The 26,229-nt window shown below is 41.1% G+C and overlaps 1 protein-coding gene across 12 annotated transcripts in view; it reads right to left on the bottom strand.

Annotated features, from left to right (window-relative positions):
• Grik1 (glutamate ionotropic receptor kainate type subunit 1) overlaps positions 1-26,229 on the bottom strand; it is a 385,263-nt gene that overhangs the window by 121,243 nt on the left and 237,791 nt on the right. For all 12 annotated transcript variants that reach the window (XM_075959398.1, XM_075959428.1, XM_075959383.1 and 9 more), the window contains exons 3-4: positions 25,880-26,137; positions 7,021-7,202 (exon numbers count right to left, since the gene is read on the bottom strand). In XM_075959398.1, coding sequence (XP_075815513.1) covers positions 7,021-7,202; positions 25,880-26,137 — 440 coding nt within the window. The remainder of the gene's footprint in view (positions 1-7,020; positions 7,203-25,879; positions 26,138-26,229) is intronic.

The following is a 26,229-nucleotide window of genomic DNA, read 5'->3' on the forward strand; positions in this document are numbered from 1 at the left end:
TACTTGTAGCATGCAGATATTTTAAGCTGATAAAAGAAATCATTTTAGCCAAATGGATAGCATGTGCAGGCAAATAGGACGTACCAGACGAATAAATGTTATTTATTAATTTATTTGGGGAAAGAGCCAAATACTTCCAACTAGATAACCAAGCTTCTGCTCATTGTCCTACTGTTTCTACTTACAGTCCCTTATTAGTTTACAAAGTGACTTCATGGTTTTAGACCAGGTTGTAGTCATTAAGTTGATATGTTTTTGTGACCTTGTTTTCCATGCCTCCTTTTGACCTCAGAGGGCAGGCAGAGGTTTACTGCTGTGTTGCTGTTGCTTGTATCTTGCCATCTTTAATTTTTAAAACTACTGAAATATAGAATGACTTTTTCTACTATCTCAACCATGTTCTATCCTTGTCCATGGGATTATATTCATTGGTATGTATGTATGTATGTATGTATGTATATATATATATATATATATATATATATATATATATATGTGTGTGTGTGTGTGTGTGTGTGTGTGTGTGTGTGTGTTTGTGTGTGTGTGTGTATAAACCTTCTGTAAAGATAGAAACCATTAGGTATCTGAGAATAAAATGAAACAACTTTCTGTAAGAAGTAGAGGCTAACAGAACGTGTACTCTAGATTTAATAACTGTACTAATCAGTTGGTATCTCATATGCAACAAAAACAATCCAAATCTTTAGTTTGTTTAAATTCTTAGATAAGTTTCCAAACCCCATTTTGCTACTTGCTGGCTATGTGATGTTATCCAAGATGCATAATCTCTCTGAACAATCATTTTCTTGTACAGAGATTATTTTGGGGGTAAGGGATGTTCTTATAGCAATGAAATGAATGCTACACCAAGTATCTTCAGCACAGAGCCTTGCATACAACAGGCGTTAGACAACAGTAGTCCTTAGGGTATCTGGTCTAACCTGTACGTCTGTTATTAGAAACAACAGACTAAGATGCCAGTTAGAAGGCACTGGTTTGTACCTCTCAGCATTGTGTGGCTGTGCTCAGTGGTGGTTTTTGTCCTGAGAGACAAAGAGTGATTGTATGAACCTTGTCTAATCACCTCTGTTTGCCCTCATCACAGCTTGTGGGCACAACACATCAAGGCAAAAATCAATGCACAGAATTATTTGATTAATCAACATTGCCATCGTACTTCTTAGCAAAGAAGCTAAGCATTTAAAAAAACATTTTCATTGTGACCTTGTTTTTATGCTAATTGAATGAGAACAGAAAGAAAGGGGAACATGCAAGAGTATAAACATGTTGATAGGAAAGAATGCAATATAATTTTATAAAGTATTTTCATTCAAAATGTGTTATTGCTCACTTCTAGCTCTCTGCCTCTCTGCTGCCACAAGCATTGTGGGGAAGAGACTGCCCCTCTGAAGCGCATACTCATGTAATGACAGAGTAGGTTTCCCAGTTGGAAAAAGAGGCTCAAGATCACCCTGGACTGTTTTCCAGCTCAGGAAGTTGGCTGAGCCCCCCTGCTGCTTTCTTAAGGGATGGAGCTCCTACAGAGGCTTCCATCCCCTCTATAAGCCACTATGCCAGAACGGGGTTTATAAAAGTTTATAGCGAATTTGACCCTGTCCAAAGTGCCAAACTGATTTTTCTGTAGTGGAGTCATAGGTTCACAGACATTTTTATTTTTTACTGCTGTAAGATCTCAGGATGGGATGAAGCTTGACTTTTGAGGAAACTGAAGCCTTGAGGAGTGCCTGGCCCAAATGTTCCTTGGCTGAGCTGGAAGCTCACCATTCTTGGCATACAATGTACCTTCCTCCTCCTGTGCCAAAGGTTAAGCTTAATTAAGTATGCTAACTAAGCATTCTGTGAGTGAGCTATCTCCCGTACAGGATTGCTGTGCTGTAGGTGGGTAGCAGGTAGATTGCTTTGGCAATCATGTATTGAAAGACTCTAATACAGTTGCGGATTCATTCATTTTTTTATTCAATCATTCCACGATATACTCACTATGTGATATAACATAGCAAGTGCTGGGGATGTAAGTAAACATAAAAAACGCCCTGTCCCTCTGGGGCTTACTGCCTAATAGGGAAAACAGACTAATCAGGTCACTGTGTATTCAGGCTCCATATCTCTCCTTGGTGTGTAGATTACTGGAGGCTACAATCTTGTAAGAAGTCTAGAAAGAGGCAGGTTCAAGTCCCTGCAGGACTTAATGTTTTATATTAAAAATTACTCAGTTCATAGAAGAAGAAATTATGATCTCTGAGCATCAGTTTTCAACAGAAATAGAAGAAGGCTACTAATCCTGCTGGAGTGATGGGCCATTAAATCCCAGCCTGCAGTCAGGCTCCGCTTGAGAGGTCAACACATAATTTCTTCCTACCCTTCTCTTCATCACAGAAACCCATTACCTGTCAGGCATTTCCTCAAAGAGTGACTCCATGAGAAAAGGTGTATATGTGTGATAGTCACTGGAGACCAAAGAAAGACTTTGGGGTATTAGAGAAAGGAAGGGACACGGCGGATAGGATATCAGGATGTTCTCTGGAAAGTGATGCATGAATGAGTTGGGGGGTGGCTTTGACCTGTGACCTGGTCCTTGTGACCCCTCAGCTGTTTGGGGGAAACTGGAACTGCAGACATTTGCAAAGGCAGTATGCTCATGAGAAAGCTGCACTCTTCTCTAGTCTAATCAAGTCTTGACATTTGAATTTCGAACTAATTCTGGGGAAATAACGTCCCAGATTCTCATCATATAGCACTTGTTCAATATGAATAGGGATAATCACTCCGCCAAGTGATTAGCATGCTCAATAATAACTATAGACGCTTCTCCACTTTTTTAACTTTCAGATAAATGTCAAATACCTTCCTTAAGGTGCATTTAATTTTATTTTTCTCTTAAGAAGCATTTACAGGAGAGAAAATGTAATGATGGTGCAGGGAAGAGCCAGGCACTGATGGGAAGGAACGGGAAGGGGATGCCAGACTGACCTGGAAGAGTGTTCTCAGTAGCAATTTTTTATACACAGAAAAGAAAGTTATTAATACCAACCACATAGAAAGAACAGAAGCAAGTGAATGTGATTTTCCTAGATATTTCTGGCAGCCTGCTTCTGACAGTTCATTGCAAAAATCATGGTAACATGATTTCATAGCCTTTGACATCTGGCTGCCTGCAGAAACCATGTGGCAGCCTGGCTTGACAGAGTCCAGTTGTATGGGCCATTTTACCTAGCAGAGCTCCAGTTTCTTCTATTCCTAAGTAAGGGTGCCAAATTCACCTCAGAATGCATGGCATGGGAGTATAAGAAGCCAAGCATCCCAATTATCATCTAGCAAAGTCCTCCATCAAGGACATGAGCCTCCTTCATTTTCTTTTCCTTTAGTGAATTGTAACCAGAATCAGCTTTAGGTGGCTGAAATCTCCACTCCCTGAGAGAACTCCTTAGATAGCTATAGTCAAGGTACATGACTTGCTTTTTATAGGTCATTGCCCAAAGTTAATAGAGTCACTTAAAGAGAATCACGCAGAGGACTTGGGTTTATTTTAACATGAATAGTAAACTCTGAGTATTCAATACAATAGGCTCCAGCTGTTCAGTGCATCCCTACAAGGCCAGCTTAGGTCCTCTGCAGCCAACTCAAAAGGAGTAACTGCATTTGCAAAAATCATACAATGGAAACTTTGTGACAGGTTCTTTCCTGAAAACTACTTGCTTATCATTATTTTTTTGTGGTTTTTTTTTTGTTTTTGTTTTTTGAGACAGGGTTTCTCTGTGGCTTTGGAGTCTGTCCTGGAACTAGCTCTGTAGACCAGGCTGGTCTCGAACTCACAGAGATCCACCTGCCTCTGCCTCCCGAGTGCTGGGATTAAAGGCATGCACCACCATCGCCCGGCTCCTTGCTTGTCATTATTAAAAATGATATCAGACTTGTTATCCCCAAGGCTAAGGGGTCATTGCGTAAGAAGAAACAAAATGTTTGTGGAGTCAGAGGGAGCAGAATTCTCCACTGAGGAAGTATTTTTCAGATGTGACAATGTATAAACTAATAGTGGCTGAGCATACATGCAAAAAGTTGCACACGATCAAGCTAGCCAAAAGTCACAGCATGGATGGGAAGGACCTAATGAAGTTGCATCCCTAGCTATTGGCAATTGATGGCTTCTGGGGAAGGGAGATCCAGGTTTCTTCAGTAATGTGTGCCCTGAGAGGTTACCCATGCTCCTGGAGAGGGTCCCATTCCATTCCTCATACAGGCATCAGGAATTCACCTCAGTGGGTCTAAGAAAAAAAATTGGCCGTGGGTTTTTTTTTTATCTGCTCCCATTAGTTGCTGGATGAAGCCTCTCTGAAGATGATTATACTAGGCTCCGGTCTCTGAGTATAGCAGTGTCTTTAGAAATCATTTTTTTGACTTTTCCCCTCAATGTGTTTGGTTCTATCCTAGGTCTCTGGGCATATCCAGTATCAGGCAGTATCAGGCATGGATCTCAAGCTGGATCAGTCATTGGTTGGCCACTCCCACAAGTTCTGTGACACCAAGGTTTTATGACTGGATTGGTGTCTCAGTCTCTCCACTGAAAGCCACATCTGGTTACTAAAGATGGCTGGAGCAGACTCCGTATCCCAATTACTAGGAGTTTTAACTAAGGTCCTCCTAGTAGATTCCTGGGAGTTTCTACTATACTGGAGTTCCACCTCAACCCGAAATGTGGGGAATCCTATGGAAGAGGGGAAAGAAGGGTTGTAGGAGCCAGAAATGTCAAGGATAACACAAGAAAACTTACAGAATAAACTAACTAGGACTCATAAAGTCTCACAGAAACTGAAGTGACAAACATGGACCTTATTTGTGTCTGAGCTAGGTTTTCTGCATATATTTATGGTTGTGTAGCTTGTTGTTCTTGTGGGACTCCCAATAATGTGTGTGTGGGTTGTCTCTGAGTCATTTGCCTGCACTTGGGACCCATTTCCTTCTAACTGGGTTGCCTCATCCAGCCTTAATATGTATTGTATCTTGTTAGGCCCTGATCAGTCAATATCTATGGGAGGCCTGCCCTTTTCTAAAGGAAAAATGGGGAGGAAAGAATCTGGGGGAAGGGAAGGTTGGTGAGGGAGGGACTGGGAGGAGAAGAGGGAGTGGAATCTGTGGTCAGGATATATGAGAGAAGAATAAATTTGAAAACAGTAGCTGAGTAGCTTCTTGCAACTTCCACCAAACTTCCCTGGCAATCTTAGCACTAAAATGATCAGGAAAGGTAAACACAGTTTGCAAACCTAGGATGAAGGTGAAAGAAGCTTTTGCACCAATAGTCAGAAGAAAGGAGAGACAATCCTTCTTCCCACTCCCATTCCCCCTTCATCACTACCAGACAGCTTTTCTGGAGTGCTTCTCTTATAGGTTTGATTTTTATTTTGATTGTTTTTGAAAGATATAATCCATAAACCGCTAGAAATATCACTTCTAAGAAAGGATCATTGTGCTTACATTTATCAATAAAGAAGGAAAAGTCTTACAGCCAGGACCCACGACAGTCTTCTCTTGCTTATCTCAGGTCTGTCTTTTGGGGAAGATGTAGCTAGTTGTGTGAGTCAGTACACATACATGTCATTAGAAAGTCATTCTCTTGAAGGTAACACGTCTCCACTCTTTGCCATAAGGGCCTCCTGGGAAAGGCTTACTTCTTTGCATTTTGAGAGTTACACATAAAATCTGGGTGATTTTTTCCAAGTTCCAATCTACACCTCATTGTGTACTTTAATCAGTTGTGGTAAGCTGTGCAAATGGAGCCTTACGATAAGGCAGTTCTCAGTAGAATCTTTTAGTATAATCATTCAATGGGTAATACAGACAAATGATTGGCCTTTCTTAGTATGTCTTTCTGGTGCAATCACAGCTCTAATTTTTAACTCAGTGTCTGTAGAAGTGCTCCACAAGTATGGTCATAGAACTTGGAGCCCCAGGATACATGGCTGTACCAGAAGACGACATCCTAGTGGTTCAAGAATCACAGTGCTCATTTATCGGGAGCTGATGGTGCACTCATGAAATTGCCATCCATTAACAACCTCTGGTGTTTTTAACCATGGTGCACAATTTATATAGTGTGCATTATTTTAAAATATCGACAAGGACATTGGCTATGTGACAAATCTATTTAAGTGTAAAAGTTGCATATAGTTTTCCCCCCCGATATTCCTCCAGATGTTCTTTGATTTCTTTCTGATCATATTTGAAACTAGTATTTCTAGATGCACATATATACTTTCTAGATGTAGTTCTAGTCCAAATCTGCAATCTTTAGTATAGTACTCTAGTGCCCAAAGTATGACAGCCTCAGCGCATACAGCTGTTGCCACAAGTCCCTGGGAACTAGAATCACTCTGCAGGGAGAACTGGGAATCAGTGCTTTACCTTTTAAAGATTCTGAATTTCCTTTTGTGGGTGCTAGACCGAAGCTCTCAACAACTCAATTATCATTGTTTTATTATTATTATAAACATGACTGACACCTTTCATCTGTGAAAAAAATTTTAATTGCCTCTTTTCATCCACATCCTCTGGAGATGAAGGCAAAGATGCTTGCTGTCCATAATGATAGAAGTATCTTCTTTGGGCTGAGATTGTGTCACCGCCTTATTGTGCTTGCAATCCTGCAGCATAGGCCACAGAAGCCTTGCCAAGTAAGTTAGGCATTGCACAAATAAGATGTGTCCTGATCTTCTCAGAAGGTGTAAAGAACACAGATATTTACATCACCTTGAGAATTTATTATCTCTTCCCATCTACTAGCAGGGTATACTTACCACATAGCACATGCAGAGTAGTACACACACATCACAACTGGATCTGAACTAACCTTACCCATAGCTCATTAAAAGGGGTCTGAAAATTAGTCTTTGTCTCATCCTATACCGTGTGGCTATACCAAGCATAAACAAGTAAAAACCAAAACCCAATGCTATATTTTTTGATATTTTTTTCTCCCATCTTTTGCCCCTTCCACACACCTCTTACCTGCTTAAGGATTTCAGCAGCCGTCTCGTGTGAACAGTCAAATATCACATAAAACTCTTTGCCTTTCTTCATCTCCTTGAGCAGAGGTTTGGCATCTTTATTCCCAGAGGGCAGCTGGCGGATTTTGATTTTAATGTTGTATCTGGAGGGAGCTTTGATGAGCTCTTGCAGGCGAATTAGACCTGGAAAATAGCATCCAATCATGCACAGAGATAGATCTGTGTTGTTTATTGCCATTTACAGTCAAAGCAGAACATTCCCAAAATGTATCAAGCAGCCACCAACCTAAAGGTTACACTATTGACTTCCTATTTGTCATCGCTCCTTGTCTGGTAATTTGCACTGATATTTTCCATTTCTGGGGCTGTGGCTTGGAAGCATAATTTTCCCAAGTGCATTTTGAGTTTATTTAGCATGCAATTGTCCTTTTAGCCACTCAGCCAACACTCCAAGTCTTTAACATATCAAGTCTGTGACTACGCACTTTCAACAAACAAAACCTTGCTCAAAGTTTCTAGAGGTACTCAATGAAACAGCACCTGTTACCCTTTTTGGAACATGTTTTCAAAAATCTGTTCTTATGAATATGTGTGTGAGTGTGCATGCATGTGCATGTGTATGTACCTGGACCAGCAGAGGCCAGAAGAGGGCATCCGATCCCCTGGATTTGGAATAACCGAAATTGTGGGCTGACTGAAGTGAATGCTGGGAGCTGAATTCTGGTCCTCTGCAAGAGCAGGGAGTTAAGTGATGAGCCACCTTTCCAGTCCAAACTCCTGGTATCTTTTAAAATTTCAATGATTACAAAGATTTCTTGGGGTTGCTAACTAATGAAAACTTATCATCTAATATTTATTTGCAGCATGTCATTTACCAGCTAGTCAGCTTGCTTTGTGTAATCTTATAATCAGACTATTTATAAATGACTCATTATAACTCTTGCTAATACTTTAGAATGATGTGTTGGCTACGTCCTTTTTTGATGAAAATGTACTATAGGATTTGGGGTGAGTAGGATGGTAAAAGCAGAAATGTCATTTAAAATATAACTGCCGGTGTTTGTAGCAAAGTGTGTGCAGCGGCCTAAATTGATGGAATATTTGCTTTGCCACAGGTCTGGATTCCCCGAGTTGCACTTTTCCCTAATGGGAGTCCATTGCTAGACAAGGTGTACACCTGTGGAAAAGCTCCATCTCAGGTCACTGATGTTAACTGGTGTTCGCTAGACTGCAGGATGCTGCCCCCATCCTCTCTCAAGAACTCCAGTCACATTGGGAAACCTACTTGAAAAGAAAGTCTGCAGTTCAGTGCCTTCGGGATTTGTTAGCTAGAAGTAATCAACAGAGAATATTAAACTTTATGAGTGTTCAGATGGAAATTGTATGGAAATTGTGCTGTGCCTGGTTCAGGACGGCACATGGTTTCCAGCCCCTTCCAGACGTGAGACCTTTGCTTCTTTCTCTGTTATTTTTTATTGCTCTCCCCCAGTGGTCCCATTTGTTTCAGCTTCCATTGGAAAGGCTTCTCCAACACAGGAGACAGGTTTGAATCTGAAGTGTGGCCGGTTTTTCAAGACACTATTTTTAGAGTTAAACTGAGTAGAGATGAGGGATACTGTTGCACAACCATGTTAAGAGTTAGCATATTTTCCACCCACCCCTTTCTTCTTTTCATAAAATCAAAATTAGAACAGCAGACTTCTTGGGCTCTCACTCCTTTTCAAATCAGTCAAGAACTAAAACTGAAACACTCCTTTTTTTTTTTAACCTACTAAGTTTCTTTTTCTGAACCACCACCAAGTGCTAAGAATGAAGTTGGGGGTGGAATGATGAATATATATATATATATATATATATATATATATATATATATATATATACGTGTGTGTGTGTTATTTTTTTTATTAGCTAAACCTCATAATAGCACTATGAAGCAATTTCTCATGTTTATTATTTCAGATACAGAAACCAAGGCCCAGAACAATTAAATAACTTACTTGGGGCTACAGGGATAGCTGGCAGGATCCATAGCTTAAGGTTATCTGTGAGTCTAATGCTCTATCTTTCTGTGTCCCCACCCTGCCTTATAAATGCAGGCCATTGGTCCTGAGGGAGCATGGAAGCTTCAAATGGTTTGATGAGAAGGAAAAAACAGAACCGAAGACAGATTTTCCTCTCTTCCTTTGCTCAGGCTTCATGTTCTGCTATCACATATTTTTTTTTTCTTTTTTAGCTTGAGCATGACCACCTAGGAGAGCGCAATGTGTCCTTTAGACAAAATGGAGAAAACATTTTAAAACTACATTTCATATGCTGCAAAGAGCTGCCCCTTTTTCTTTGTTGAATGGAATGTCAACCTCGAAGCACATCTTCCTAGCCAGGACCTGTTGGCATTTAAAGTTGGCAGACTCCAGTTCCCAATTCATTCATCCACATTCAAGAGGACGTGTTTCCTGGGTGCTCATGAGATCCTAAGCCTGCGCTGAACTCTGCAAGGCCTTTAAAGCTCGGAAGAGATTTTCATGCTGAAAAGTGTCCCTGCGTGGATGGAGTATCATTGCCACTTGATTTCAGACATAGGAAGCTGGCTGGGCCTACTATAGGCTGGAGTAACTGGAGGTGACCATCATATAGCAGGTTCAGGGCTTAAAGTCAAGTCTGCCTCCTGATTCCCAAGTGGAGATTTTTCTCCTTAATCAGTGACCCTGCCCGGTTCTTGTATTTTGGAACAAGTGATTGAATGAATAGTTCAACTAAACAAGTTACTAGGCCAGCAAATAGAGAAAGCAAAATCTAGACCAGAATAAATGCATTAGACCTTCTCTTGGCCTGCTGTGACCAACCATTTTCATAATAGTTTCAGCAAAGATTTTCATGCCAAGAGAGGGAGAAGAGCATAAGTTAATACAGAAGGTCAGTTTCTAATTGGCATAATTTTCCCTTTATAGAATTCTATCATTTAGCTTGTAAATGAGAAGATGCCTTCCTCGGTGTGTAGGTGAATTGGCTTTGGGGAAGGAAGGCTCTGCAGACTGAAAGGTTATAGACCCAAGGTGTGAGAAGGGGAGTGACTTTACACCCGTCTTCCTGAAGCAATAGCTGCCTTCATGGCAAATGATGCTGAATCTACAATTTAGAAGGCTTTCTCCCTTCACAGGAGAGAACATTCACTGAAAGCTTTCCTTTCTATTTGCAGTTTGTGGTAATCAATCAAGCATTTCATGTTTCATTGTAATGACTAGTTAAAAGTTATTTGTTAAACAGATAATGACCTTAGGATAAGGAAATAGATTTAAGAGCAGCCCCCAGATTTCTGATATCCTCCTTTGGATGCCTGCCCAGATTAGGTGACCCAACCCTGACAAGACTTCTGTTACAGGCAATACCAATGGTACTTCCTAAACTAGGAATGTGGTGGTTTTTCTAGCCCATCTAGGTGGAGGCGTTTTAGATTGAAATGAAGATCAGGAATGGACCAGACAGACCCAAGTAAGTGACTTCTGTGAAATAATCCTCTTATACATGATAAAGATTTGTCACTCTTATTGGTTTAATAAAATGCCAATTGACCAGCAGACAGGCAAGAAGTATTGGTCAGTATCCAGGCAGGGTGGCCAAACTAAGAGAATTCTGGGAAGAGAAAAGGCAGAGACACAGTTGCCAGCCAAGTGCAGAGGAAGCAAAAGATAATGCCTTACTGAGAAATGGTATCAAGTCACGTGACTAAATACAGATAAGAATAATGTGTTAGTTTAAGTTGTAAGAGCTAGTTACTAATAATCCTGACTAACAGGCCAAACAGTTTATAACTAATATAAACCTCTGTGTGTTTATTTGGGACTGAATGATTGTGGAACCAGATGGGACAGAAACCTTAGTATAAAGTAATATTATATAAAATTGATCTCATCTTGACTCTCCATGACTATCAATGTCATGAATGAGAGTGGAAGGTTCTGGACCAAAGAAGACAAAAGAGATGCCACAATGAAATCCAATGAATGCTCCTGGGGCAATTAGGGAAAAGATGAAGGATGAGTTTGCGAGATAGTGTTGTATCATTGCTAAGCTTCCTACATTTCATGGATTGCTATGTGGCTGTAGTGAAGAAAGTTGGTTTCTAAAGTAGGTACAACAATGTATTAGTGAGCAAAAAAGTCAAAATATCTACAATTTCCTTTACATACAATTTTCTATAGAGCTCATAGCTACTGTTACTCATACTTTTCTTTTCATGGTTCTAAAAATTGAACCCAGAGTTTTGATCGCCACACATTGAAAGTTTGAGACAAAGTCTAGTATGCTGTATAGCCCAGGATGCCTTGGGTCTTCTGGTTTTCCTGCCCCAGCCTGTCGAGTGAGGCGTATGGGGGTGTGGATTGTAGGAGGAGGGCCCGCTTGTTCGTCATGGCTGCCTGGTTAGCTTAGCTTCAGAATAACCACACAGAAACGGAATTAATTAAATCACTCCTTAGCCCATTAGCTCTAACTTCTTATTGGCTAACCCTTTCATTTTAGTTTAACCCATTTCTATTAATCTGTGTATTGCCACCTGGCATTGGCTTACTGGCTAAGTTTCAGCAGCACGTCTTACTCTGGTAAGATCCACGGCACCGTCTCTCCTTTCTTTCTCCCAGCATTCAGTTCTGTCTTTCCCGACTACAAAAGTTCTGCCCTATCAATAGGCCAAGGCAGTTTTTTTATTCATTAACCAATGAAAGCAACACATTGTCAGAAGGACCTCCCACACCATCATTCCTCACTTGTAGTTATGCTTATGTTGAAAGAATGAGAGAAGATTTAAAATAAATTTGGTCCATTAGAAATGGCTACTGCGTCTGGATGAAACCATGGGCGCACAAGTTTATTGTACACCTCTTGAAATTTTTCTCTAAGTTCAAAGACAAAACTGCTGGCTATGAGGTAATATCACACGTGTCCCCTCTGATCCTCACTTCCAGGCATGCAATTAGAAACCTAAAGTTGAAAGTGCTTTAGAGCAAATTCAGGTTGTTTCACATGAATGTGAGCTAGGCTGCATATAGAGATAACATTTAAAAAGTGTCTACGTGGCCAATTCTAAACATTTTGGTTGTCTCCTCTGTGTATTCAAGTATGACACAGAAAAAATGCTGATCTCCTTCTGTATTGAGGAGCTGTGGCATGGGGCAGAGCATATGGAAGAGGAATAAAAACCCCTTCTGTTTCCAGTGGGAATGTAAAAAATGCTATGTGTCTTCTTCAATAATAACAAGCCTTGCTATTTGCACTGTCTCTTTTTCCCAGCATGCTGCTTGCCTCCTAAATGCCCACTAAACCTAGAATATTCTTTGGAAGTGTTCAGGTGCAGGAGCTATTTCATGGAGAGGAGAGTGATGCACAGAGAGGTTAATTGTCTAGATCAGCCCTGAGAATGAGGCACAGACACCAGGAATTGAAAGGGACTTTAAAGGTCAAAGTCTTACTTGATGCAGGAATCCCCTCCCATTGCTGCTGAACACCTCTCGGTGTGAGAAGCTCTCTCCTGCACACCGCAATCCAATCTACTCCCTGGTAGCTTTCGTTCTATTTAATGAGTCTCAGTTCAAAAAGAAAGTGCCTCAGTTTTCTTGAGTCTTAATCCAATTCCCTGTTCATTACACCATACAAGTGGGTTTGAGGCTGTAAAAATGAGTGTAATAAACCATTGGGACCTGAAGATCAGATCACACATTTTAAATGTTAATTTCTTCTGCATTTGAACTCAGAAACATGCAAAATGGCATTTCACAAATGTGTGGGTATATTAATATACCAACATCTAATAGGATTCTTAAGGGCATCTATGTATAAATTGGGAATCTTCCAGAGGGAAAGAAAAATATGGGCTGAGAAATGGAAATGAGAGACACAAATTACTTGGGGGAAGTGTGGCCTGCCTTAGTGCAGAGCTTCAGAATATGGTGTTTCAAAATTACAATGACAAAAAAAAGGTAAGTTGGAGGCAACATAAGGAAAAATTGTGGCTCTTGATCACAAAGGAACTCATGGGGGAACCTAACCCAAACACTTTAGATTGACTATATTGCAGTAAACTCCAGCAATATATTTTGGGCCTGAATTCTGGATAATATCTATGGTAGCTAAAAGCAATGTCTCTTGCATATATCTCAAGGCTGACTTCCTGAGTAGAATTCGGAACTTTGGAGATTTCTGGACAGGGGACTGGGGTTGAATACATGGCAAGTTTAAACAAGTGGAGGAAGAGAAAACAGAAAAGAACTGTGAATTGTTGCTTGTTAAGATCCTGTAGCAAGGACCTTTTATCCCATAGCGAGGAGGATTTGAGCAGCCTTGCCGTCCCTAACATCACAGCGGGCTAAGCTGTGCACAATGACAGTGAAATGACAGTGTCCTTCATGTGACACTGACTGTGCGCAGAATCCCCTTCGTTTCTGCTGCTATCCTATGAGTAAATGCAAGGGAATGCACCAGACATTCAAAAGCTTAAGTCACCCTTGCAGGTTCCTGGGAGTTTCCTTTGCACCAAGTTCTACTTGACCTGAAATGCTCTCTTTCCAGTCGTCTCTTTCAGTACCCTCCCCCTACATCTACCCACAATGCAATCCTTCATGTTCCCATACCCACCCATCTCCAGCCCACTCATAAGATCTCTTTTATTTCCCCTTCCCAGGGAGATCTATATGATTCCCCTTTGGGCCCTCCTTGTTACCTAGCCTTGCTGGGTCTGTGGATTGTAGTTTTGTTCTTTACTTTACAGCTAATATCCACTTATAAGTAAGTACGTACCATGCTTATCATTTTGAGTTTGGGTTACCTTAATCTGGATGCCTTTTTTTCTAGTACCATCCATCTGCCTTCAAATTCATGATGTTATTATTTTTAATAGCTGAATAGTACTCCATTGTTTAAAAATACCACATTTTCTTTATCCATTCTTCAGTTGAAGGACATCTAGGTTGTTTCCAGAGTCTGGCTATTATAAATAAATCTTTCGTGAACATAGTTGAGCAAGTGTCCTTGTGGTATGATTGAGCATTTGTTAGGTATATGCCTAAGACTCCTAGTAATGGTGGATACCTGGCCTAAACTGGATGTCTTCTGTGACCAGGGAATATTTCCAGTGAAGAGATTGGGGCACCAACCAAGCCACACAGCCTTTGGTATGAAGTCTTTCCTGTATATGGAATGTGCTGGGGTAAGGGTGGTACAGAGATTGTGGAAGTGGCCAACCACTGACAGGTCCATCCTGAGACTGAGCCATGAGAGTGAGCCCACCCCTGACATTGCCTGGAGTGCCAGAACCCAGAGGATGGATGGCCCAGAGATCTCGGATAGAACCAAATATCATTGGAGAAAAAATATGTCAATGTAGTGATGCCTAATGATATTCTGCTATATTCATAGACTGGTGACTACCCCAACAGTCATCAGAGAGCCTTCATCTGATGGAAACAGATCTAGAAACTCACTGCCAAACATTAGACCCAGCTAGGGGAATTCTGCTGAAGAGACGGAGGAAGGATTGCAGGAACCAGAGGGGTCAAGGACTTTTAACCCACAGACACAACTGACCTGTGCTCCTAGGAGCTCAAAGAGTCTGAACTGATAGCCAGAGAGTCTGCATGGGACTGATCTAGGACCTTTGCACATATCTGACAGTCACATTGCTTGGTCTTCTCGGGGGACTCCTAACAGTGGGAGCAGGGGCTGTTCCTAAGTCTTTAGCTGGCTTTTGGGGACCTAACCCTCATGCTGGGTTGCCTGGCCTTTATACAAGGGGAGGTGCTTAGTCCTATCATAACTTGAAATACCATGTTTTGTTGATACCCATAGGAAGCCTGCCCCTTTCTGAACAGAAACAGAAGAGGAGTAGATGGTGGTGGGGTGGGAGAAGAGGAGGGACAGAAAACTACAGTTGTGATACAAAAGAAATAAATTTAACTGAAAAACTCCCAAACCAAAACTTCAGTCATTATTTGAGTACAGTCTTCGGAGCAGGTATTTCATCTGTTTACATGGTGGTTGGGACCTTCAATCATTTTACTAGGATATCCAAGGGTGCGTGACATGTTGGCATTCAAGAGCCCAGTTGTTATTTTTGTGTTTGTTTCTCTATAGATTCTCTTAGGATTTGTTTCTTTCAGTCACTGACATTTCTTTGTATGTTAATCTCATTTCAAATTCGTCCTTGCTGAATGTACATGTTCACAGTGGAATTTGATTCAGGCACAGATAATAATGAAACTACGAAATTCGCAGAAAGAAGAAAGGGATGGGGAAATATAGTAAGTGAAATGACCCAGAATCAGAGAGATAAATCCTGTATATTCTGTCTCATCTGCAGAACCTAGGTCCTGGCTTTTGTGTGGGTGTATTTGTGTGGGCGTGAGTGCAGGGGGCGTTCAGTAAACTGGAGAGAAGCTGGGAGAAGGGGAGAAGAGGATTTGGAGGACAGTGGAGAAGGTAATAGAGTACACGGGCCGTGAGGATAGGTTAAATGCATCAGCGGGAAGCAGTGCTTGCCTTGCAAGACTGACTCTAGATCACTGACCTATACACGTGTGCACACACATGCATGCATGCATGCACACACACACACACACACACACACACACACACACACAGAGAGAGAGAGAGAGAGAGAGAGAGAGAGAGAGAGAGAGAGAGAGAGAGAGAGATTCTGGGTGTGGCATGGGATTTTGAAACTCCAAAGTCCACTTTCAATGACACACATCCTTCAATAAGGCCACACCTCCTTATCAGTCCCAGCAGTTCATCAAGGACTAAACATTTAACTAGATATTGATTTTAAAATAATCACATAAATCATCCTTTCTCTCCAACTTTGTCTACATGTGGTACAAGGACTAATAACTATTGCAGACCACTGGTTAGGCATCTCGTGCAGCTGTGACGGATTCCAGAAGTGACTTACGGAAATCATAAACTAACAAGTCAAGGACTAAGCAGTTACACAACACCTCTTAGAAGCCACGTGCCACGAATCTGGGACTGGGTTTTCTGTCAAGTACTCATTGCCTTCTGCATTCTGGGTTTTCTATTCACATTTGCATCCAAAGTGCAGACTACTCTCCTGAAATCCAGACCCCTCTATTCACAACTCCTTTTGATATTTATGTGTGCCTAAAATTCAAATTTGGCACATTCATGGCCGAACATTTGATATCTGTGAGGGTTAGTTTTCAATGACAACATGCCACAACCTAAAATCACTTGGCAAGAGAGTCTCAATTGAGGAAGCATCTAGAAAAGGATGGGCTGTGGCATGTCTTTGGCGGATTGTCTCAATTGTTAGTTGAAGTGGGAAGACCCAGCTGTGTGATATTTTGTTTGTTCTGCAACAAATAAAGCTTGCCTGAAGATCAGAGGGCAGAGCTAGCCACACTAGTTAGCCACAGAGGCCAGGCAGAGGTGGCACACAGCTTTAATCCCAGTACTCAGGAGACAGAGGCAGGCTGACCTCTGTGACAAGGCCACCCTGGCTATACGAGATTGAATCAGTCTTAAAGAGAGACAGAGCCAGGTGGTGATGGCTCACACCTTTGATCCCAGCACTACAGACGTAGAAACAGGTGTGATATGGCTAGGCAGAGAGAGAAATATAAGGCAGAAGGAAACAGGAACTCGGAGCAGCCAGTCTGAGAGTTCTTAGGGTCAGGATCGCCATTCGGTCTGAGGATTAGGTAGAGGTAAGAACTAGTGGCTGCCTGCTCTGCTTCTCTCATCTTTCAGCATTAATTCCTATAACTGACTCCAGGTTTTTATTGTTAAGATCATTTAGAATTTGTGTTACACACAGCTTTCTTGGGATGGGTCCTGACTTGTATGTGAGCGAAGGAGGCAGGCAAGGTGCATGAGTTTGTTTCTGCTCTTGACTATGGTGGTGACCAGCCGCTTGAGTTCCTGCTTGACCAACTGTTATGAACTGTAACCTGGAACTGTAAGCTAATTAACCTTTGCCTTCCCTAAGTTGCTTTTGGTCAGAAAATTCAAACACAGCAACAGACAGGAATGTGAGACAATATCCATCTGGCTTCCTACAGGTTAACGACACCCAAATCCTTTACCATCTCAGAGGATGGCAACTCTATCCATTGGCTTGTGGTAAAGATGAAAAGATTATCTTTTACTCACCTCCCTGTCTTCCAACCTCTACTGTATCAAGATATTATTATCATTATGGTTTTCTTTTAGCCCACAAAGCATAGCCTGCTTTGCCTTTACCAGAGCATTAATAGTTCCTACGACAGAACATAGATTTCCTGTTCTAACCTACTATTTAAAAATAAACTTGCCATATGGCATTTGTCTCATGTCAAAGGAAAGCAATATGTTTTCCTTGACATATGACTCAACTGGAATGCCAGCAAAACTGCTTCTTTAGGAGAGCTATGGGACTCTACTCCTTTCCTGTTATATCAGTCCACTGAAGGAAGTGTCTGCAACCCGAAGTGCCGGGAGTTTCTCAGGTAATTGAGTTTAATGCATCAGAGTCTGTGTCATTCAGTAACAAAGGTAGTGATGGGTACATAGGACAGCTTTAAAATGTTGTCAAAGCAGGAGACAATGACTTGTGCTTGCTGGGAATATTCACGATGCTGCTTCCACAGCTTTCTGGAGGAGTCTTTGCTGTTGGATCCACCATTAAAACACACCCCATACTGTAATGCAAATGGTAACAAGAAAAAGGGGCATACAGGAAAAGCTTGCAAATGGGGGGCACATTGAGACACTTAGATTGGTAAACTCGTTCAGCCTCTAAGATGTTTCCAGTGCTGATGCTCTCTTACTCCAATGCTAGGATCTCCATTTCTTGTCTTGGTTACTATAGGAGTAATTGGCAGATTGCAATGACTACTGTCAGCCCTCTAGAGTGCCTTATCAATACAGCAGCCAGAATAATCCATTAATACTTTGTCGATTTGATCCTGTTCAGTACACACAGAGTACAAACTCTTCCAGGGTTCTCCAGTGCCCCCACAGCATCCATCAATCCCTCTCCCCTGACCTCTTCCACCACTAATGTCATTTAAGTCAACTTCAGTCACACTGCTTTTCTTACTAGCTCCATAATATACCAGACACAGTTTCACCAGCACCAGCAGCTAGCTTTGCCTGGAACCTTCTCGTACCACATGGCTCACCTCCTCACCAGCTCCAATTTGGGCTCAAACCTCACTTTTGAAACGTGACATGATCCCAAACACTGAAAACTGCACTCTGGCTTCCAGATTTTTCCCTATTATGCTATTTTTTTCTCCCATATTGTTTAATCACATGTAAATGTATCACATATATGATATATATATATATGTAATACATATGATACATATTACATATATTATACTCTAGGAGGGTGGAATCAAGACGGTATGGTGTAACATGAGTTGGAGTTCTACAGGAAGCAATCTATCCAGCATTGGAATATAAATCATGTCTTACACGGGGTACTGCAGAAATCCACAGTAGGTCCCTTCTGTGACAAAATTCTGTGACGCCAAGGAAGAAGCCCTTTGAAAAGCAAGGAGTGCTCTCCCAAGAGTCCTATTGGTCAGTTGGAAGCTCATGCTTTCAATTATGCCAAAGCTGCTCCCCTTGACCCTCTTAAGAGCCCTGCTTTCAGTATGCAGACAGCAAAAGTGGCCACCTTGCTCTCAAGACCTGTCTCTTTTCTGTTGCATCTGAAACATTCAGACATTAAAATCTTGCTCACATATCCTGCACTTGAGCGTTCTTCATAACCACGTAAGTACAACGAAACAAGGGCCAGGATAATCATGAATTTAGAGAGGAAGGTCTAGGAACAAGATAAAGCAGGGACTAGGGAAAGCTTGTGCTAAAGCCCCTTCTACTGTTCCTGGAAAGTATTTGGGTTAGGGCCTAGAGAGTGTGCTTAGAGAAGTCTAAAATAATGGCCCAAGATCCTTTAATCATATATTCTATTACTTTAGTAAATGGGAGACTTTTATTTTATTGGTGTGTAGCTAGATTGTGTGGGTGTGTTTGCATGCGTGTGGGCACGTATTGAGTGTTACGTGTGCTTAATGAGTGCTTGTGTGTAGGCACATGAGCTCATGCACACACATTATAACTAGAGGACCATTTCAGGTGTCCTGACATCTTTATCACCCTCCATCTTCTGCTCTTGAGGCAGGACTCTCATTGTAGCTGGAACAAGATGATGGCCCCACGTCATCCTCCTGTCTCTACTCTTTCCATACTGTGCTGGGGTTAAGGCACCTCTGTTGCCATACTTGGCTTTTTATGAGGTGCTTGGGCCTGAGTTCTTCAGGCTTGCATAGCAAATGCTTTTATCCATTCACGCATCTCTCTAGCTCCTTTGTGTGAAAGGTTTTTAATAATGGGTGCATCACTGAGATGCCATTGGAGGGTTACTTCATTCCAGGGCCTTCTCCCCAGTTGTTCCTTCTAACTGAGATTTAGAATTCTCTCTCCAGGTATCCACATGGCTTGGTCCTTGTACTTTTTTGGGGTTTTACTTTTATTATAAGTACTTCCCAGACATCCCTACATAAATTACAAACTTCTTTTCTATTAGCTGCTTTCTCTTTCTTCATGACATTGACTGCTACTTATATACTAAATATTTACTTTTGTATTTTGTTTAGATAAACAGGTTGGGGGAGTCAAAAGGTCAGAGATATTTTTGCTTGTGTTGGAACATTTTTGATAATAGTAAATGTTTATAATAAAGGATCTCTTCTATCATTCTGTCCCTCTGACTGTTGTGTTAGAGTGAGAACGAGAGAGAGAGAGAGAGAGAGAGAGAGAGAGAGAGAGAGAGAGAGAGAGAGAGAGAGAAAATAAAAACTAGGCATGAATGTGGTTTTCCCAATGAAACGTAATCTAGCATTTACTTGCTTGATCTATGCCAGTTGTGTAGGTGTTTGCCTAATGAAGTGTGATAAAACACTGTGAAAATCAACCCTCTCTAGCCTGCCAAGTTCATGTTTTTCATAGCCTTGTAAAGAAATCATCCTTAGAATGTTTAAAGGAATCAGCAACTGTTTTAATGATTAGTGTCTGTTAACAGTGTTGGGGCTCATGCACACAGTATGGCATATTCTAGTTCCTTGAAGAGAAAAGGGTGGAAGGTCTGAGGAGCAATGACTTCCAACACTCCTACAACCATCCTGTCCTCCAGCTCTCTCTCCCCTCTCCCCTGCCAAAGTCAGTGTAGACCTGGCAACCCTTCTTCAAACCGCCTCTTTCCTTTGACTATTGAAGAGTCCCAATTGAGAAAGCCATTTTCCCACCTATACAAACAAACAAATAAAACAAAACTAAAACAAAATAAGAAAACAAAACAACACAGGGAGACAAGGAGAACTGGGTGGAAGAACAGGCTCTGTCCTAACCTGTGTTTCTCCATGTTGCATAAAACAGTCATTTTCAGGCTGTGCTGTGCCCCGAATGATTCCGTTATAAAATAGCAGTTCTCTCCTTTTTCAGGCTGTGCTGTGCCCCGAATGATTCCGTTATTATAAAATAGCAGTTCTCTCCTTTTTGAGTGCAAATACTGGGGGAGAACGCCTCGTATGTTGCTTGTGTGAATAAACAACCAATAATCCAGCACAATGTTATTTCTACAAATGAAACATCACCTTATCAAATTTAACAAGGAACACATGGAGATATTGGTGTATTAAAACCCTCTAAGAATGGTCAGAGCTGGGGTCTTAGGAACCCTAGTGGTCAATGGGGCATGGGGGTCCCTCATCACGCTAATGTCAAAGAAGAGGTGTTTAATCCTACAGTGAGTGCAGTGGTACCCACCAACCTCTCATCAGATTATATGATGCTTGTGTGGCAATATTAACAGGTAATGAACCCTTAAATCTCATCCAGGGATTTAGTTTACAACAAGCCTTTGCTTGAAACAGTCCCCTTGAGCCACCAATTGACTGGACCCAGACCTGGCTTTTAGGACATCCCTGTGCATGGTTAAGGTTCTGTGGCTTAGTTCTCTACCATCTAATCACCAGCGATGGGCCTCTTGGTGTCCCTATCAGCTCTGTGCCTGTGTCTTCAGCGAGGCCTCTTCCAACCTTGCAGCCTTTAAAGCCCTTCAGTGCCATTTTGTAGCATTTATGTGATGGTGAACATATGATCTAAGACTTAAGGTTAGTGTTAAGACAGCAACAAAAGATTCCGTGACTGCCAATGGCCACTGCCAAGTAAAATCAGTGATTAAAGATGGCATAATTGTTGCAGCTTCTGAATTGTAAAAATGCAAGTGTGACAGTTTCTGACATAGCTTATTCACTGCAGAGAACCATTCTGCAGTGGACCTTTTCGATTTCTATCACCATTACATCATTTTTGGCCATTCACATTTCTGCACTGGGGTCCATTTTCCATTCAGACTCAATATAAGAGGAGACAAAGCTTTAGGGACTGGAATAATAGCTTAGTGGTAGAATACTTGCCTGCTATGTACAGTACCCCTGTACTGCATACACATTCATATGTACATACATGCATACATACATACATACACACACACACACACACACACACACACGCACACACACTGAAGTCCAGGTATCCCTGAGGTTTTTTTTTTCGTGTTGATTCTGAAGGATCATGTATCATGTAAAAAATCTGGTTAAATAAATCCATTATTCCTTTATGTTCCTAATTTCTTCTTATCATTTGATTGTTAGTCTTGACCTCTGATAGATAAGGAAAGATACTGCCCACTTTTATCCTACACTGAAGAAAATTTGTCAAGTGAGCTAAGATACCCGTTGGAAAAAATTCACTGAGAATGAGGCAAAGGTTAACAATGGTCTATTAAAAAAAATAAAAAGACCAACTGTAGAGCTTCACTGATGTGGATAAATCTCAGGTTTTACAAATGTTTGCTTTTTGTTCTGTCTGTCTCTCCCCCTTTCCCCTTCCTCTACTTCTCTCCTTCTCCTTTATATTTTATGTCAAGGAAAACTAGAGGCCCAGGGCCAAGTCTAGCCAAGCATATATACCTTTATAAATATAGTTTTACTGTTACATACTATGTCCACTCATCTACATAGCGTATATGAACTCCAGCAAAGTAGTTGTGTCCAGGCCATATGGCCACAATACTGTACCACTATTTACTCTTTATGTAAAAAGGTTGCTGACTCTGTGTTCTACATAACTGTCAGAGGCTGCATTTCGGTGACCTAGGCCCCGGGAAAGCAGAAAGTGCTGACTAGACTTTATGCTGCATTTGGTGCTCAGCTTCTCAGCTTTCTGCTGTGTGTTAAAGAAAAGAAGCCAGGCTTCCACGGGAGTCTAATGAAGCAGAGAGTGGTCCTAAATGCAGCAAGTTCTCAGGATGTCTCAATTGCTGCAGAATGGGAGACTTGGGGCAGGTGACTGATGTGTGCACCTGGGAAGGAAGGAGGGAAGAGGTGAGGCATGTCAAAACATCACTCTTCTGAAGAATGCTCTAGAGTCATTCTGCAATTTAACTTGTAGAGGACGGAATCCTGCTGGCAAGTTTTGAGTGAACTGCCTGCTGTCCTTAGAGACTTTCACGCTGCTCCTGTTGACTTGGATGGGAGTAATGGGGCATTTTGTCCCACGACATCTGTGTTGGCTTCAGGCTATTTAACAAACTCTTACTAAACAAATCCCAATAAAGTGCTCTTTATTGGGTACTTAATTCTGTTGTAGAGGTGGGTGCTGAGCACACCTAAGTCCTTCCTTTTCCTTCAGCTTTGTTGTTTCCTCCTGTTTATGGTAATTACTATACCAGAGAACCCTGAGTTAAGCACTATTAAACCCATACAGAGTCACCGAATGTCTGCTTTTATTGATCTCAGTTGATCCACTTACTCTCTAGGTTCTAATTTAGCAGTTCAATTGATTATTCATTTACATTTTTAATGTTGTAGGCATCATCATTTTATCATGAATCATCTCTCACTTATTGGGTAACACACAAAATCATTGGGATTTTAATTTCAACAAGTATTTATTGAGCATATGAGCTCAGGTGAACAGAGTAAGAATTACATAGGTCATTCGACTTTATGGTCAGCAATGGCAAAAATGATGTGCTGATGCTTTTGCTGTGCAAAATGGCTGTTACTGATAAGTGGGTTCTGTGGTATTAGGCATGGTTAGAACATTAATTTTATAACTTCCCCTTTCTAATTATATTTTGTCTACATATACATTAAAATATAGAATGTCCCATATCATTGTTTGACCTTATTCTTACACACAGGTATTTCTATAATTTATTTTCTTTTTAGATGACTTAGTTTTCCTGAGGATGTGGAAAGAATAAGGGATTATGCCAAGGAGAGCTCCTTAGAATGAGAGATAGTTTGATTTTAATAGCTCATGGAACTACTTCACAAACGCAGGCAACATGGAAACATCTAGCTACATTTATGTTTGCAGAATTACTTTCTACTTGAAGGTCCCTTAAATTTGCTTTGTGGAGTTCATTGGTAATACGCTTCCATCCTGCTCGTTCAGAAGGTGAAAGTAGTACTATATCTGCCAGTGGCTTATCCTTCCCGATAGGGACTGTTTAGTGTATCGTATTTATGAGTTATATGTCTAATCACCTATTGCTTTCGCTTGTTTCTAAAATGAGATGAGGCATAGGAAAATACATAAATGGGTACTTCTGGCCATAATAGTCACCTTTATCTGACAGTATAAAATGGAGCCAGAGTTTAATTCCGGATAGAGGCGGCACGACACTCATTTTCTAGGAAATAGTATGAGCTAAGGCTTGCTGAGAAGGGAGTGAAAAATGAAAACGTGCCAAACACTTGGAAGTGCCTCTTTCTGCTAATCTTCACTGCCAATTTCATTAGCCTTATTACAAACCCAGCAGATGGAGAAAAGAGCTATTCTAAATTCTTGACAAAAAGGTCCGATGGTCAATAGTAGTATTCTTTGTGCATGAAGGTATTAAACTCATTTCCATGTGCCTGATCTATACCAGGAAGCACATTCTAAGCAAAGCCAGAAATTCAGTTGTTAGGAATGTTTCACCTCATAGCGATGTAAGCATATCACTGATCAATATTAGAAGGTGTAATGTTTCCATTTCCAAAGGCCTTCCCTTCCTTTGGCAGTCCTGGAAATTTTGAGAGAAATTTGACATTTAACTGTGATCACAGACAATGAGTGCATTCACCAGTTGAATGTTGAGGTCAACCTGGGTTCTGCCCTAAATTACTATATTTTGTAAAAACAGGTTATTTTTATTATTTGTTTTCAGACTGCTTTGCCCTTGGAGATCTTCTGTAGAAATTTACTACCAGGTTCTGCTTTGGCCTCTTAGATCTCTGAAACTCTTTGCCTAAACCTTTACAACTATTCTATAATTTACATATATTCATTTAGAGATAGATAGACTGGATGACATATAAAATATAATTTGATAATTAACATTACTAATCCAGATCGGAAATAAACAACAAGAAAGACTTGTGCTTGTCTCTTCCATAAATATCAAGTAAAAGGTGATTCTCTGGAAAATTGCTGCTAATGAAATGCTGTGTCTTGTGAATTTATTGTTACTCAATAAATTCTGACATTGTGGAAAGACACAAATGTATTTGTTGATGTTTTAACATTGCACACTTAGAAAGAGGACTTAGGAAGAAGTTGGGGATTGTTAAGGGCTGGACTTTTCATCAAACCTCATATGAACAGAACGTAGACAGAGGAGGTAACTCAACATTGAACTAAATTTGGGACTTTAAGATGTAGACAAGGGTGATTCATTGGTTCACCTTAAACCAAAGGGAGGAAACGGTAAGATAATTAGGGCTTGCAAGACACCTCAGTTAGTAACTGGTCTGGTGTGCAAGCATGGAGACATGGGTTTGGATTTCTAGTTCTCAAGATAAAAGATGGCCATGGTTTTGTGCATTTGCAATCCCAACATAGGTGTAGGAACAGAGACAGGAGGAGTTCACTGGCTAAGCAGCCTAGCTGAATCAGTGAGCTCTAGGCTCAGCGAGAAAGGAGACCCTGTTCAAGAAAAATTATGGGGAATAATCTAGGAAGACAGGTATCAACCACTGGCTTCTTTGTGCCCGCGCATGCACGCACACACACACACACACACAAACACATACACACACTCACATTGCATTCACATGCTAACAAAGGAACCAGAGCTTCAAAAAATTTGAAGTAAGAACAGAAACCAAAAGGGAAAGTGCCAGCAAATCTAACTTCAAAGCGGCTAGGATCAGAGACAGTGTCTCCCGATAATTAGATACCATCTTCTGCTCTTCATCCTAAAATAAGCAGGTCAAACAACCGTATCCTATTGGTTCATTTAAGAAGGGTTTATTGAGTGTGCTGTAGGATGGCTACAGAATGAGCTATAACTGCAGCACTGCCTATAGCCACAGACAAAGCTCCAACATTTTGTGCTGGGCTCTTCCTCGGGATTCACAGTTTCTTTCCCAGGAAATAGTTCACTGCAGAGACATAATGTCTGGTTTTGTCTGATTGTGATAACTTTCTGTAGATATATGCATAACTCTTTTTGTTAGACATGAATTAGGTCACTATAATTGCAATTACACTCTCAGTAGAGGTGCACTAATGAAATCCCACAGTTTGAACTGTAAGAGATCCCAATGTATATCTATAAGATGATGTATTTTTAAAATCCTACATTTTAAATTTGCTAAATTTGTTAAATTCACTCTACATGGCATTCTAAAATTCCTTTAGAATTCTCAGTTAGCTTATGGGAGAGAGTATTTTTGTACACACCACCTGACAGACCTCATGCCTGTTAGAATAAACATGGCCAAGGAGGGCTTGTGTGAGTCCCATACCTGTGCTGTCTTCATACACCACAGTCACGGTTTTCCAGTTGTAATAGAGGACCAGGTCCAGGACCGCCCTGCTGATAGCTGCGTAATCTGGGTAGAGGTTGATGTAAAATAAGTCTCTGTTGTCCACCGAGGGGTGTTTCCAGCGAGTCTGAATGTGTGGAACTTCCAGAGCATTGCAAATAGATTGCACAGCACTCACAGATGAGCTGTGGGAAGGGCCAAAGAGGGCAGCCACACCGAGAGCCAGCTGGTCGCAAGCTGATCACATCCAAAGACAAGAAAGGGGATGGGGCGGGAGGGCAGGGAAGAGGAGGGAGAGAGAAAGAGAGGTCTATGAATTCACGTTTTCA

The sequence above is a fragment of the Microtus pennsylvanicus genome, chromosome 1 (assembly GCF_037038515.1).
Source record: "Microtus pennsylvanicus isolate mMicPen1 chromosome 1, mMicPen1.hap1, whole genome shotgun sequence".
NCBI lineage: Eukaryota > Metazoa > Chordata > Mammalia > Rodentia > Cricetidae > Microtus > Microtus pennsylvanicus.